Source organism: Oryx dammah, unplaced genomic scaffold (genome assembly GCF_014754425.2).
Source record: "Oryx dammah isolate SB20612 unplaced genomic scaffold, SCBI_Odam_1.1 HiC_scaffold_2, whole genome shotgun sequence".
NCBI lineage: Eukaryota > Metazoa > Chordata > Mammalia > Artiodactyla > Bovidae > Oryx > Oryx dammah.
The window spans coordinates 86,148,931-86,164,171 of NW_024070186.1; the positions used below are offsets into that span (position 1 = coordinate 86,148,931).

The window sequence follows — 15,241 nt, forward strand, 5'->3', positions numbered from 1 at the left end:
CAGTCTCCACAGTGTCAATGAAAACTGGACCAGAGAAACAATCAAGCTTACCCCCTTCCACCACTTCTACTGGGAAAACATCAGCATCTTCTCAGAACCATCAGACTCCGAGCATGAAAACCACCAGAGGAACTCAAACCACCACTGTCACAGCTGTGAGAACATCACCTCTCTCATCATCGACACATGCACACAAATCTACAGAAGACACTTCCCAGAGGACATCTCCTTCAGATACAACAACCACTTCATTCCCACCCTATGTGAGGTACACATCTGCAGTAACATCAAAAATATTAGGAACAAAAAGGTCAACAGACAGCACTATAAGAAACACAATAGACAAATCCCCTTTTGTAACTGGAAGTTCTTCTCCATTCACTTCCAAACTTCTACACCATGGCAGTCAGCAGTACAATCTACTTCATTCCACCAGTTCTTCAACTCCACAAACAGTGGAGGATGGTTTTCCATTCTCACTAAAGCAAAGACACAAAGACCACAGGATGGCCCTATACTAAAAGTTCAATCTCTACAGATGTTTCTCGTGAGAAATTTACTCCAGATAAAACAATAACACTCACTTCTTCATCCTTCAGTGACAGCCACACAACTCAGTCAGAAAAACAACCACTCTCACACCAGTAGCTGCCAGTACATTGATCACAGAAAGAGCATCCACCTCCCCTGCTAGTATTTCTTGAGTTACATCTAAAGTCTCAACAATAGACAACAGGAAGAACTAACCACATACTGCTATCTGAGCACATCTCAGCATTTTCCCAGACTCACTGGACACGAGGGACAGAGACCACTGTGGGTATTCTTGTCAGCAGCACAAGCTCCAGTATGACTCAAACCTTCAAAACAGTCATGTCTGTATCTCCTTCATCCAAACTGTAATAGTCCCAACAAGGCAGTCAACCCCACTGTCTACCAGCATCTCTCCTCAAGAATCATCAGCTATTTCTCGAATAGTTTCCACACAAGGCACACAGACCACACAAGAATCCCAAGAGTTTATTCTCCCCCATGATGAGCACAATCAAAATAGCCTCATCTGCAACTTCATTCAAACCAAGTGGACCCTCAGCCTCCGAAAGTGTTCCTCAGGGTACACCCACCACGGATGAAGTGACAGCCTTCACCCCAGCACCCTCCAGGGACGGTCACACAGCTCAGTCCACTACCACGGTCACGGGACTGTGGACAGCACCAGCCCACCATGACACCACCCCGGGAACCTCAGCTGGCACCTCACTTTCCCCAACAAGCACCACTAATTCTTTATTCTCTCAACCAGCTCCTGGCCCCGCAGTCACCGGGAGCCCCAGCACCCGATTCACAAGTCACCCCCCTCCCCTGTCTGTTACCAGCGCTTCTCCAACATTCACAGGCTCCACCATGAAGGCTGAGACATCAGGTGGGGGGGCTCTGGGGTCTTCGTCTCTTACTGTGGCCCAGTTAGCTCAGTTCGGCCCAGAGGAGTGCCTGAGAGACGACATGAACTGGCACTCCCAGGCTGGAAGTCAGGCCCATGAGAAGATGAAGTCAGTGGCAGGCATGGCGGGTGACGGGCTCACCATCCCCTCTACCCCAGGAGATAACTGCTTCTCTGCAGAGGGTGGTTTGGGGATGACCAGAACACAGGTTTCTAGCTGTCTCTCCCAGCTCCTAAAGTCTGTGACTCTCTTAAATTCTACTACTCTCTGACTGTCAGGCCCACTCCAGTCTTCTTTCCTTGCCTGCCCAGGAAAAATCACAACCTCACAGAGGGCAGACTGCAGGGGAAGCACAGTATCACTACCCTCAACAACCTGCCAGACCCTTACCACCTCCACTACTGGGACTTCTACAGGTACCCACTCCACAGCTGCATCAGCCCCTGTTAACCCTGGGAAAGGCAAGTGATTCCATAGAGCTAGAGCCTCTCCGCCCTGGGAGGGAGAGGATGGAGCTACGTGTGGTGGTTGTAGCTGTGGCAGCTGGATTGTATCTACCAATAATGGCCTTGTGGGTTGTTGGGGGTTCTGTGGATCTCTGCTCTGCTCCATCTGGGTCACGGGAAGTCCAGCTGCTCTCCCTATCCCCTTGATAGGGATGGGTAGCTGAGTGCTTAGTCTCATCCTGCTTGTTCACAGACTATGTTGTTTCAAATCAGAAGAGCCCTACAGGGGACAACGCAAGAGCATCAGAGTTGGGTGCTGAGGGCTGGCTTTGCACATGGTGCTGGGCTAGGAGCTAAAGATACAGAAATGACCAAGGGGCTGTTTAGAGAGAGACTTATCTTCTGCCCCAGTAGATGCCATTAGAGCAACAAGCCCAGGATATTAGGTGTACTTATTGGAAGGCCCTGAGGGAGTGTCAGGGGTGGGTTCAAGGTGAAGAGGAGGCTTCCTGGAAAGAGTAAATAGGAACTGGGGAGAGGAAGTGCCCCATGCAGGCAGGAGGGCCTAAACAGCTGGAATAAAGGCATGGACGGGAAAAGCAGTCCTGGTGTCACCTGGGGAGGAGATCCCCAAAGAATTTGGGGTTACCAGAAACAAGGTAAAAAGTGCCAAGAAGCAAGGCTGACGTGTGAGGGAATCTTGTAGATAACAGATGGTGTAGATGCCATCACAGCTGGGGTCAGGAAGAAATTTGCGGGAGCCCGGGAGAGCAGTGTAGGGCTTCCCAGGTGGCTCAGTGGCAGAGACTCTGCCTGCCAAATGCAAGAGATGCCAGAGACTCTGGTTCAATCCATGGGTCGGGGACATCTCCTAGAGTAGGCAATGGCAACCCACTCTAATGTTCTTGTCCGGAAAATCCCATGGACAGAAGGGGCTGGCAGGCTACAGTCCATGGGGTCATCAGGGAATGCTTCTTGGAGGTGAAATGCCCTACCAGCCTTAATGACTTTGGGGCCCTCGAGAACTCCCTGCTCCTCTTTGTACCTACCCAGGTGTTCTCCTCTTCCCCTACGGGCCAAGAGCTGGAGACCGGGAGTTTGTCAGGAGGACCGTGGACTTCACCTCACCACTCTTCAAGCCCCAGATCGGCTTCCCCCTTGGCTCCTTGCTCTGGGACTCCCTCTATGTGAGTCCCCAACTGCAACCCAAAGGACAGGACTTATGATTTGCATTCCACAGGCCCTGCTTCCCCTCCAGGGCTCAAAGATGGCCCTGTGCCCGTGACCAGCTATGACTATGATGCTTGTCAGGACCCTCCTATGTCTCTGCCGCTGGCTCTGTTTACACACACTGTCTCTAATGACAAGGCACCAGCTAAGGAAGACAAGCAGTGAGGCTACACCCTGCACCCCGTCCCTGACACACACACATGTGGACAGAGTGTTGTCACCTCAGTAGAGAGGCCCTGAGGCCCAGTAATCTCTCCACTGTTTTCATGCCCCCACCCCCCGCCTTTTTTTTTTTTGAGTCGGAAGCCCTACTTAGGGAAACTCGACTGATGCTGTTCAAATTTTCTGTAATTATTTTCCTGGTTCCCTGGTCAAGTACTTCATGTCTCATAGAAGAGGGCTGAATGGCAGTTTTGGCCCTCGACAAGGGGGCTGAGCCAGGACACACTGTGAGAGAGCCAAACAGTGATGGAGTGCGAGTATAAATTCTTTCAGCTCTAACTGATATGGCACAAGTTTCAGGGGCGGGGGCCAAGGGGATTTACCCAGAGGCCTCTGCTCTTTGGTGGGCTGGTCTACGGATGGGTCTGTCACTGAAGCAGGACAAAACCTACTACCTTAGGAAGCTCTTAAGATGTGAGGACGGCCTAAGAATGAAGAGTTTTTGTGGGAAAACTATGTACTGGGGCTCTCCCAGCAGGCAGGGAGATGGATGAGACCATTCATTTCCAGGGGTTGTTGACATCTCCAAGTTCTACTCTCATGAACCCCAGGAGCTGGCCCAAGTCTGGGATGCTCCCTCCCTGAATGCTAACCGGAGGAACCTTTGTGCTCAGTTCACAGATAATGGCCAAGTCATTTTCCCGAAGTCAGACTACCAGATTTTCTCCTACTCCAACCCTCCCCTTAGAGGCTTTTCTTCCTGGGACTCTGTGGCCATGGTGGCTCCATTCTGGGACGATGCTGATTTCTCCAGCAGCCGGGGAACCATATTTTACCAGGTGGGGCTTTCAAAGCTCAGCACACAGGGTTCTCCAGCAGCCAGCAAGGAGAGACAAAGGCCTGTGTGGAGAGTCTTGCAAGGGTTCCTGCTGTTGGAACCCTCCTGTCAGTGGGTGGGAACTGAAGCCTATATGAGGGTGGGGAGGAAATAGTTTAGGACACAACCATGGGAAGACTACAGGTGGCGGCTAGGGGCTGGCCATCCACTGTTTGATTTTAGAATGAGGTTGCAGGGGGTTCATCCTAATAAGGCTGAGTCAAGCAGGGCCCCTGCGAGTGCTCCTGGGTTGGGTTAATGATTCCACTCAGAGAGAGCTCTCAGTGTAGTGAAAGCTACTGCAGGCAAATACTGATCATGCCCTGGCCATGGACAAGACACTGTAGAAGGTCCAAATGTGGAGAAGCACACACCTGTCTTAAAGAGCCTCTTCTTGGACCCAGAGAGGTACAAATGGATGCAGGTGGTTGCACCATCAGAGCCAGTTTATGCTAAGAGATGCACAAGTTCAAGTTAGAAGACTTGGGTTTCTGGATCTTGACCAGCCACTTCATAACACCCCAGGTTTCCCTGCAGATTGATCTTCAGGTCACTAACTGAAAACATAAGCCTGGGAGGGGGAAGGATGGGAGACATGGGGGTACTAAAGTGAGCAGAAAATGGGGTGTCCCTCAGGAGTATTGAGATGGGATCCTTATTTCCTTTTCCATATCTGCCTTCTTTTCCTAGGAATATGAGACTCTGTGATGACTACAACACACTAATGCAGAAGGTGGAGTCTTCAATTAATATGTTAACAAAGACCAGAAACTACAAAGCCAGGTGGACACTAAAGATCACATGGGTTCATGTCCCCACCTATCCTGCCCAGGTGACCATCGAGGTGAGTAGACCAGTGGGCAGTGTCCTGTGAACCATCTGGAAGTCAGGCATCCTAGAATCCTAAGCAGGGACCACTTTTCTAAACTCCTCTCTGAGTCAAGGACAGATGGCTGATTAGAGCACTTCCCTCCCAGCCCACCTCTTTGCCTCCCTGTCCCCCATCCCCACCACCTCCAACCCCCCCTGCTCTGTCTCCTGAGCACTTACCACATGGCAAGGGTGCCTTGGGGCTTTGCTCACATGCCTCACAGCAGCCAGAGCACTGGGTATTAGAAGACTGAAACGAGGAGGATGCAATACGTAAAAATTGGCTGTGCTAAGTCACTTCAGTTGTGTCTGACTCTTTGTGACCCTATGAACTGCAGCCTGCCAGGTTCCTCTGTCCATGGGAGTCTCCAGGCAAGAATACTGGAGTGGGTTACTATGCTCTCCTCCAGGGAATCTTCCTGATACAGGGATGGAACCCACGTTTCTTATGGCTTCAGTGTTAGGAGGCAGGTTCTTTACCACTAGCACCACCTGGGAAGCCCCCAAAATGGCTGGCTATTGGCAATATTATATGGCTCAATCTAATGTTATTATCCACATATGAGAGATGAGAATGATGATGGTTAGAGAGGTTAAGCAACTACTCAAGGTCACCCAGCTAGCAGATGACAAAGCCAGGCCTGGAACCAAGGTTTTTCTGACTCCAGACTCTGGCTCTTAGAAAAGCATCCAGTGGAGAGGGGCCATGCCTCATGCTCCCCCTAGCCTTCCCTCTGGGGCCTCACCACTCTGACAGTCACAGAGTTCTTCCTTGTGTCTGATCTAAAGTCACCCATTTCTTTACTGGCTCAGCAAGTTCATTGCTTACTCACTGTGTGGAAGCACAGTGCTCAAAATCTGCCTTCAGAGAACCTCCAGTCTCACCTGCATGGTTCCTCTATGCTATTCAGGGTGAGGGGACATTTGGACGATATCCTTAAATATCCCAAAGGAAGCTCCTCAGGCCTCTCTCAGATATCTGAGGTCTTGGCTAATCTCTCTGGTTGCTGAAGCTTTCTCAGACAGACCCCCTTCTAACAGGATTCCAACCCAGAATCCTTTACCTTTCCTCGCTGGAAAGAAGTCACAAAGAAGGCAAATCCACCACAGAAGGTGCTTTGACAGTCAGGGTGGAATCTCTGCAAAATTCTAAACTTGTCTGTATTTAAGCCCATGCCTTTGCTCTCAGAGGTCAGGAAAAGGTGATGTGGGTGCCAGAGTGGGGGTGTGGGATGGGTGATGGGACACCCCAGATCTCTCACAGGCATCCCTGTTTGTCCCCAACCCACCCCCAGACCAACACCTACCAGGCCATCCTTTCCATGGACGGGAGCAGGTCCTATGCCCTGTTTCTCTACCAAAGTGGTGGTATGCAGTGGAATGTGAGCGGGCGACCAGGCAACCCCGTCCTGATGGGCTTTTCCAGGTAGGACAGGGATGGGCTGGCAGCTGTGAGCAGATAATGGGAGCTGGTGCAGAGCAGGGCTTGCACTGCACACACACTCTGTCCCCCAGAACTGGGCAGGACTCTTCCTCGCCAGTGCTTCTGACTCAGGCTGATGCTGGTTTCCACTTTCTGTTTCAAATGGAAAGATCCTGCTTCACCCTGCCATTCCCTTTCCTATCCCAGTTCCGTGCATGGTGATAATAAATCCCAGAGCTTTGACTTCTAGGATTTCCACTGACTTTAGCTGACCACTCTTGACTTGTCAAGTATCAGTCAACATTTATTACACCAGGTACTTAACAGGCGTTATTTCATTTGACAATCACAACCACCCCATGAAGGAGTTACTATTTATTATCCATTCTGCAGGTAAGGAAACTGAGGTACAAATGGATGAGTTATTGCCCAAAGAGCTGGAAAGTAAGTGGCAAAGCAGAAAGTTGAATACAAAATATAAGGCTGAAATCTGCCTTCCTGACTTTATTAAAACTTTTTATTTTATATTGGAATATAGCCAATTAACAATATCGTGATAGTTTCAGGTAGACGGCAAAGGGACTCAGCCATACATATACATGTATCCATTCTCCTCTAAACTCCCTTCCCATCCAGGAACTCCCATCTAGAGTTCCCTGTGCTATACAGAAGGTCCTTGTTGGTTATCCATCTGAAATATACTAATGTGTACATGTCGATCCCAAACTCCCTAACGATCTCTTCTCCCCATCCTTCCTCCCTAGTAACCATAAGTTTGTTCTCTAAGTCTCTGAGTCTGTTTCTGTTTTGTAAATAAGTTCATTTGTATCATTTCTTTTTAGATTCCATGTACAAGTGATATCACACAATATTTTTCTTTCTCTGAATTATTTCACTCAGTATGACAATCTCTAGTTTCTGATGGGCTGAGAATTAACCTCTCACCCAACGGCACCAACAGCTTGTGTGGGGTCAGTGGCAAAGAGGGAGAGCAGAGAGATGGATGGGCTGTGGTTGCAGACGTGGGTTCCCAAGTGTGGGAATGGCTCATTCTCTAACACAATAGTTTTCAACCATGATGTACGTGCAGTCGGTTATGAAGGTCCCATGTAATCTGTTACTGGTAATTCCTGTAAATGCTTTTCTTCTAGAATGTGTTTGGGATTGTCCCTATAATTACATTGCTTTCACTTGCTTTTGAACATGCCCTGAAGGAGAAAGGACTGGAATTATCTAACTAGCTAGGAACTTCGCACCATTCTGAGGGCACCCATGGAAGGTGTCACACCCATGTAGGTCATCTGTCCCCTGTCAAAGCGGAGAAGGGATCTGAGTGGCTGCTCTGAGGCATGACCCAGAGAGTCTGCAGGCCCCACTCTGGGGTTTCTCCTTCCTGGTGCAGTGTTTAAATACCATCCCCTGGGCAGGGGGGTGGGGTAGGGTGGGGGTGGGGTGGCACACTCATTGTCCAGATCCTCCTAATTCAAAGAATAGCTCTTAACCTGCACCTATAGCTCTCAACCATCCCCTATAGCACTGCCTCTCTGACACCTAGTTGAAGGGAAACTAACAGGAAGGAGGCCTGAGATGTTGCTTTCAACCCGTCTCAGGACCAGTTCACTGCAGTTTGTGCTCAGATGTGAGATAAATTAGGTCCTCCCACCCCTCCTCCATCTGCCTCCTCCCCTCTTCTGCTTAGCACAGGGGGTCAGTGATTCTGGCTGGCTGCCTGACCAACTGGCTCGATAGCTGATGGGCCAACTGATAACTAATGACTGGCTGGACAGAGTGGGTGACTGGCTGGTTGACTCGCTGGATGAATGAGCAACTTGCCAACTAAGGGGAAGGACTCTGTGTGTGATGAAGGCCAGATATTCTTTTCTTTGCCCACAGTGGAGATGGGTATTCAAAAACAGCCAGTTGACATTCCATCCAGTATGGGAGAAGTATCGTTCAGACCAATTCCTGGATTCCAACTCAGGTAAAAGCACCACCTTATCAGACTGGAGGGACTCAAGTCCTCTTCTGTCTCCCACTCCGTGTGCCATGACAGTCCTCAAAGGGCAGCTCCCGTGCATGTCCACAAAAGGATGTTTCCATACCATCTGACCTGGGATCTGGCCTGGGCACCGCCCGGGAAGCAACATGCCTTCTGCACCCTCTTGCAGTGCAGAGTGTCCTCCCTGGAATCAGCCTGAAGCCAGCAGGACTATGAGTGGGGCCCAGATCCTGGAAGTGAGGACATGGGTATGGCAAGGAGGCAGGGACATGAATGGGCAGTTAGGACAAGTCTCCAAGTGTCCTGTCCCAGAGCTGGCTGAGAACCCACATGAGATCCCTTAAGGGATCTACCGAGAGGAGTTCCAGGGGGTCTGACGTCCATTCCGTCACCATTTATCGAGTACCCGCTGTGTGCTGGAGACTGTGCTAAGAGCCAGAAGTATGAAAACGTTTTTAAAAAGACCAATTCAGTTTGCTCTCAAAGAGCTCTCACTTTGGTAAGAAGGCCAGTACTTTAGGCTCCATGGGCCTCCTCCATGACTTGTACTGCCTGGGGGCGCCAAAGGGAAAGAAATGACAGTTTCCAAAGTGTGATAGAACAAAAGGTATTTTAGCATTAGAAATTAGCCACGTGGACCATGAAGCATAAATCCAGTTCCGTTTGTTCTGCGGCAAGAAAGTCTGTAAACACAAGCCAAGTCAGATAATTGGTGCCATCTGGTGGAGAAAGCGGTTCTATCAGATTGGTGATTTAGTCGTTCAGTCGTGTCTGCTTTGTGACCCAGGTTCCTCTGTCCATGGGATTCTCCAGGCAAGAATACTGGAGTGGGTTGCCATTTCCTCCTCCAGGGGATCTTTCTGACCCAGGGATTGAACCTGGGTTTCCTGAATTGCAGGAGAATTTTTTACTGACTGAGCTATGAGGGAAGCTCCATCCTATCCGATTAAGGCCCTTCTATCCAGATGCCTCTGCTTGTGACATAAGGGGTGCAATGTGATTGTGTGTGTGTGTGTGTGTTGGGGGACAGTATCTGGTGTGTGTCTCCTGATTGTCGAGAAAATACACAAACAGATATCATAAAATAACTATCCTTTTCAAAACCTTATCAAACTATAGTCATCTTGATGATTTTTTCTTTTGTGTGGGAATAGGATCAAAATCTAATACATTATGTCCTATTGAATTCTGCTGTATTCTGGAGCCCTGTTTCTCACTCATGGCAGCTAGGGGGGCAGTAAATAACTTACAGTTAATTAAATGTCTGGGCTTCCCATGTAGCGCTAGTGGTAAAGAACCTGCCTTCAATGCAGGAGACGTAAGAGACTCGAGTTCGATCCCTGGGTTGGAAAGATCCTCTGGAGGAGGACATGGCAACCCACTGAAGTATTCTTGCTTGGAGAGCCCCATGGACAAAGGAGCCTGTCAAGCTACAGCCCATAGGGTCGCAAAGAGTGGGGCACAACTAAAGTGACTTAGCACTCATGTGCGCAGTTAAAGGTCTATTTAAATTTCAAACGCTCTTCAGGGATTCTTCTCCCAGTTACCTCCACTTTCCGAGGATGGCATCTGGACACAGGGGAAGCTCCCCCAGTTTCATATTGTTGGAGCAAGTGTCTGCTTCACATGCCAGCTTCCCTGTGGCTCCCCAGCTGGCCTCTGAATATCGGCCTCTGTCCTGGTTGCTTTGGCCACTGGTATGTCTGTGCAAGTGTCTGAGCGTGTGGCCGGTGGCATCACTCACTGAGATACAAGGTGCATAAGGAAGAAGTGGTCTGGGGGACTGAAAGAACTGGAGATTAGAGTAGCAGGGAGGAGGGCGGAGAATGGAGTACACTTAACCTGGGCCAGGGTTTGGCTCTGAGTTGGGTACAGATGAGGTCTCCCTGCCCAGCACTTGTCCCAGGATCTCACCTTAAGATCCAAGTTTAGGGTTCTGAAGCTCACATCAGAGGGACCTTTGGGGAGGAATCACAGCCAATCTGCATTGGGCCCATCCCTGGAAGACTGTCCAGAGTGCAGGAAGTGGCACACAGAGGAAGCACTGAGTTTTGCTTGTCCCTAAAGCTAAATAAGAGCCTGTGGCCCCACGCCCTGGGATATCCCCTTCTTCCTTTTCTTCCCCAGGCCTCCGGGGGCTACAGATCTACAAGCTGCACAGAGAAAAAAAGCCCAATTACCCTCTCCGGTGTCTCTGAAGAGACAGCCTCAGTGGCCCAGCTGGGGCTGGAACCAGATCTCCTGCCCTTGCTCCTGGATCCAGGGAGTATTGGATTTAAGATTCCAGTTCAGCAGAGGTAACAGATCCTTCTGGTCTCTGGCAGCACTCCCACTGTCCCTATAAGCCCACTCACTCTCCCTCTGGCCATGCCTGACCTTTGCCTTTTGGGACTCCCTCCGTTCCTCCCCAGAAACACCCCCGAGCCATGGCTGCCCCCACCACAGGCATCCCAGGCCTGAGAATGTCTGGGCTTGTTGCAGGCAGCAGGTAGCTGTGCAGCTTCTCCTCCTGGCGTGGGGTCGTGTGCTGCCGCTACGGAACCTGGGGAGAGCTGCTCCAAGGCTGGAGAGTGCAGAGTCCTTGGCATCTTGGTAAGTGTGTCCGCCGACAACTCAAGCCTGCCTTTGCTGGAGCTCTCTGTCCTTCCCTGTCAGGGACCAGCTTGGGCTCCACGCCAGCAGTCGGACCAGCAGAATGAAGGCTCTCGTCCCCATTTTCTCCCAGCTACCTCCCCTCCATTTCCTGATCTTGTAACACCAGAAGTTTCCAGCATCCCTTCCAGCTGGCATCCTAGGGATTTCTGATTGAGCTCCTCTTGCCCCGTCTCCACTTGGCCCATAGCCCCAGCTGATAGGGGCATCTTTCTAGGGAAGTGGCAGAGGCTTGGTCTGACCTCGTCAGCCGGGACCCAGATTAGCAGGCTGTCTGGGGGAAGACATGGAGTCATCCTGAAGAGACCCTCCAAAGGAGCTAGACGGGATGGGGATGGGGCCCAGGGGAACATGTGTGCTCCCTTCCTCCTCCCTGTAAAGGCAGGAGCCTCCTAGTCCCCAGACCACCAGCCGCAGCCTCTCGCTCCTAGCACTTTGAGAGTGTCTCAGCCTTCAACCTTCAAGAAAGGAAGGACCCTGTGCCTGCCCACCAGGGGCTTTGCTGCTCATGTTTCCACCAAGCCCACAAGGGAGATTCATGGCCTAAGGTCATTGAGCAGAGTGGGATCTGAACTCATGTGGGCCTGACATCCAAACCACATCCTTGTTGCCCTTATCATCCTGCCCAAACCTCCCAGCTGGGTCCTGCTGGTCTTCCATCTCCACTAACACGCTGTTCTTCTGTATAGACCAAGAACTGGAGCTGCAAAACTGGTGCTGCCATTTCAACAGCAAGCCCTCCTTCTGTGCCCTGTACCAGCTAAGGCGGCCCCCCATCATCTGCACTGGGTACCAGCCCTTAGGTCTCGGTGAGGCTGCTGGGGCCCAGCCCTTCCACCTCCAGAGCCCAGGTGGAAGACCAAGGGAGCGATACACTCTTGGGGTTTGAACAGGGACAGCACAAGCTTCCTGGGGCAGGACTGTAGTCACAAGGGAAGATGGAGGTGTGTGCGGAGTGTGGCAGAGGAGGGACTTGACCTTGGGGGAGGGGGAGGTGTGGTGGATAGGGGTCTAATGAGAAGAAGTGGATGGGTTGGGGGGCACACAAGTGCAAGAGGACTTTTGGGGAGGGTTAAATGCTCCCTGAGCACCTCGCCAGGCTGAAGTCTCCCAGGCCCTTCTTTCCCTGGTCTGCCCTGCCAATGTGTTAGTTGCTCAGTCGTGTCTGACTCTTTGTGACCCCATGGACTGTAGCCTGCTAGGCTCCTCTGTCCATGGGATTCTCCAGGCAAGAATACTGGAGTGGGTAGCCAATCCGTTCTCCAGGGGGATCTTCCTGACTCAGGGATAGAACCCAGGTCTCCTAAGTGGCAGGCAGATTATTTATCACCCCGCCAATGTGGTACCTCCTTTTTTCCAGGCTGGATGGTCGGGGACCCTCACACCACCACCTTGGATGGTGTCAATTACACCTTCAATGGGCTGGGAGACTTCCTGCTGGTCTGGACCCAGGACAGACACTCCTCCTTCCTGCTGCAGGGCCGCACTTCCCAGACCCACTCTGCAAATGCCACCAACTTCATTGGCTTTGCTGCTGAATACCGATCCAGCAGCCTGCACCCTATCACGGTGAATTGGAGGTGGGGGCACTCCCCTCACACGGAGCCTTTAGCTCAGGGACCTTCAGTTGGAGACTGAGGCCCATGTAGAAAAAGAGAAGGAAGAAGGGAAGGGGCTAGAGGCAGTGAGGATGCATCCTGCCAGAGCAGTAGTTCAAATCAGGAGTTTGGGAGTAACAAATACTCACTACTATAAATAACATAGGCCTTCCCCAGGTGGCTCAGTGGTAAAGAATCTGCCTGCAATGCAAGAGCCACAGGAAACGTGGGTTTGATCCCAGGGTTGGGAATATCCCCTGCAGGAAGGCATGGCAACCCACTCTAGTATTCTTGCCTGGAGGATTTCATGGACAGAGGAGTCTGGCGGGGCTACAGTCCACGCGGTCACAAAAAGTCAGACACAACTGAAGCGACATAGATAACCGACAAGGACCTACTGTATAGTACAGGGAACTCTACTCAATATTTTGTAATAACCTATAAGAGAAGAGAATCTGAAGAATTACATATATATATTCTATATATGAATGTATGTTTGAATTCTGTGCTGTACACCTGAAACTAACACGATTTTGTAAATCAACCCTGGAGACACTGGCTTAAGGTCCGGTGAGACTGAAGAAACAACATCCAGCACCTTGTATTCCTTAGAGTAAAATAGGGATAATAATATTACCTACCTCACAGGGCTGTTGTGAGATTTAAAAGCTAATCTCTGAAACATACCTTGCTCAGAGCCTGGCCCAGGCCAAGCACCCTCATGCATGCTAGCTAGCATCACCTCATGGTCAAACTCGCCATCACTTTCACCATCGTCCAAGCCCCAGGCTCCTTCCTCTGTTTCTGGCCCTGTGCAGGTTGGGCTGAGGTCTCTGCCAACTCTCTTCCAGGTTCAATGGCTCCTTAAGCCCAATAACACAATCCATGTTCGGCTCAATAACCAGACCATAGCATTTGAGACTAATGGTGAAGATATGAAAGGTAGGCTGGGCCTCTCCTGCCTCCCCGGGTCAGGGTTGGTGGGGTGCCCAGCATTGGGGAGCAGGGTGCTGGGGTGAGAGGCGTGGTCTTGGGGCGGAGCAGCATGGTCGTCACCCCACGGTCCCTCCAGCAGCCGTGCCGGAGCAACTTCTTCACTGGAGCCAGGCCTTAAACTTCCCTCTTCACTCCTCTCCTTCCTCTGGGGCCTCCTCCTCAGTCCTCAGGGAGAAGAGGGTGGGGTGGGCCGCGAGCAAGTCCCGTGAGTGTGCTTTGTGGCCACAGGAGAAGGACCGTGCCGGGCATCTCCCAGCTGCTTTCAGGCTCCTCTCTGCATCTTTAAACTTTACTGCTGACAAGTCCTGGGCCTCCAGGGCTCCACTGCCGGCTTTTTCCTCATTTGTCTCCCGACAGTCTAGACCAGGAGACCTTCAACAGCTCTGGAGTCATAATGCCCCGCAACGGCTCCACGGTATCAGCCAGTTTCGATGGTGCTGTTGCTGTCTCCGTGCTCGCTATCTCCAACATCCTCCACATCTCCTGCAGCCTTTCGAAGGGGTATCAGAACCACACTGAGGGCCTCATGGGTAAGGAGCGGGCAGCACTCTGCCTCTGCAGCGGACCTCAGACCCCCAGCCCACAGGCGGCTTCCCCTCCAGTGCACCTGCAGACATCCCGAGTAGAGTTTTCTTTTCTCAGCGGAGGAGGAGGTGGGACCTCTTCAGCGGCCTTTGAGGCTCACTTCCCATCCTGGTGGCTCAGAGGTTAAAGCCTCTGCCTCCAATGCGGGAAACCCGGGTTTGATCCCTGGGTCGGGAAGATCCCCTGGAGAAGGAAACGGCACCCCACTCCAGCACTCTTGCCTGGAGAATCCCATGGACAGAGGATTTTGGTGGGCTACAGTCCACAGGGTCACAAAGAGTCGGACACGACTGAGCGACTTCACTTTCACTTTCCCATCCTCCTTAAGCTGCCGGCCCAGGGCAGCCGAGGGGCCACTGAGGATGGGCTCTGGAGAGCATGGGGCCGGCAGCCGCCCTTCCCCCACCTCCTTCCCTCCCTCGGGCTTCACACCCTCCTTCTGTCCCCCACATCCCCTCCCTTCTTTCTCCACTTCCTCCTTTCCCTGGAGCAGAGGGTAGGCTCTGAGGTTACAGTCCTCTCCCCTCCTCCGGAGCAGAGAGCAGATGCCACTGAAAGAGGCTTCCCAGGCCCCTACTCCTCCTCACATCTGGGTCCTGTTGGTTGCTCCCTGGGGAAGGGAGGGCCACCTCCCAGGGTGGCTGAGTCCCGCTCGGTCCCTCAGGCTTCTGGAATGACAACCCAGATGACGACTTCAGGATGCCCAAAGGCTCCACCATACCGAAAAGGAGCTCCGAGGAGATGCTTTTTCACTATGGAATGACCTGTGAGTCTGGGCCTCAGGGTCTTTGAGCAGATGGGGCAGGTCCCAGGTGAAGGAAGCTGCTGTACTGTCCCCCTCAGACCTATGGGAGCGAGACCTCTGTCCTTCGTGAGAGAGAAGTAGAAAGGAAGAGACCTGGGGATGCTGGTGCCACCGCAGCTTTGTCCCCTCCACCCCAGATTTGTCCCCTCCATTCCC

At 51.7% G+C, this 15,241-nt stretch overlaps 1 protein-coding gene across 1 annotated transcript in view; it reads left to right on the top strand.

The window, feature by feature from the left end:
• MUC4 (mucin 4, cell surface associated) overlaps positions 1 to 15,241 on the top strand; it is a 48,498-nt gene that overhangs the window by 20,583 nt on the left and 12,674 nt on the right. The window contains 17 exon segments of the mRNA XM_040250079.1: positions 1,304 to 1,423; positions 1,754 to 1,858; positions 2,942 to 3,075; positions 3,955 to 4,119; positions 4,848 to 4,861; positions 4,863 to 5,001; positions 6,323 to 6,453; positions 8,344 to 8,354; positions 8,357 to 8,431; positions 10,577 to 10,639; positions 10,642 to 10,746; positions 10,931 to 11,041; positions 11,791 to 11,910; positions 12,462 to 12,670; positions 13,551 to 13,641; positions 14,058 to 14,225; positions 14,945 to 15,046. Of these exon segments, the coding sequence (XP_040106013.1) occupies positions 1,304 to 1,423; positions 1,754 to 1,858; positions 2,942 to 3,075; positions 3,955 to 4,119; positions 4,848 to 4,861; positions 4,863 to 5,001; positions 6,323 to 6,453; positions 8,344 to 8,354; positions 8,357 to 8,431; positions 10,577 to 10,639; positions 10,642 to 10,746; positions 10,931 to 11,041; positions 11,791 to 11,910; positions 12,462 to 12,670; positions 13,551 to 13,641; positions 14,058 to 14,225; positions 14,945 to 15,046 (1,863 nt within the window).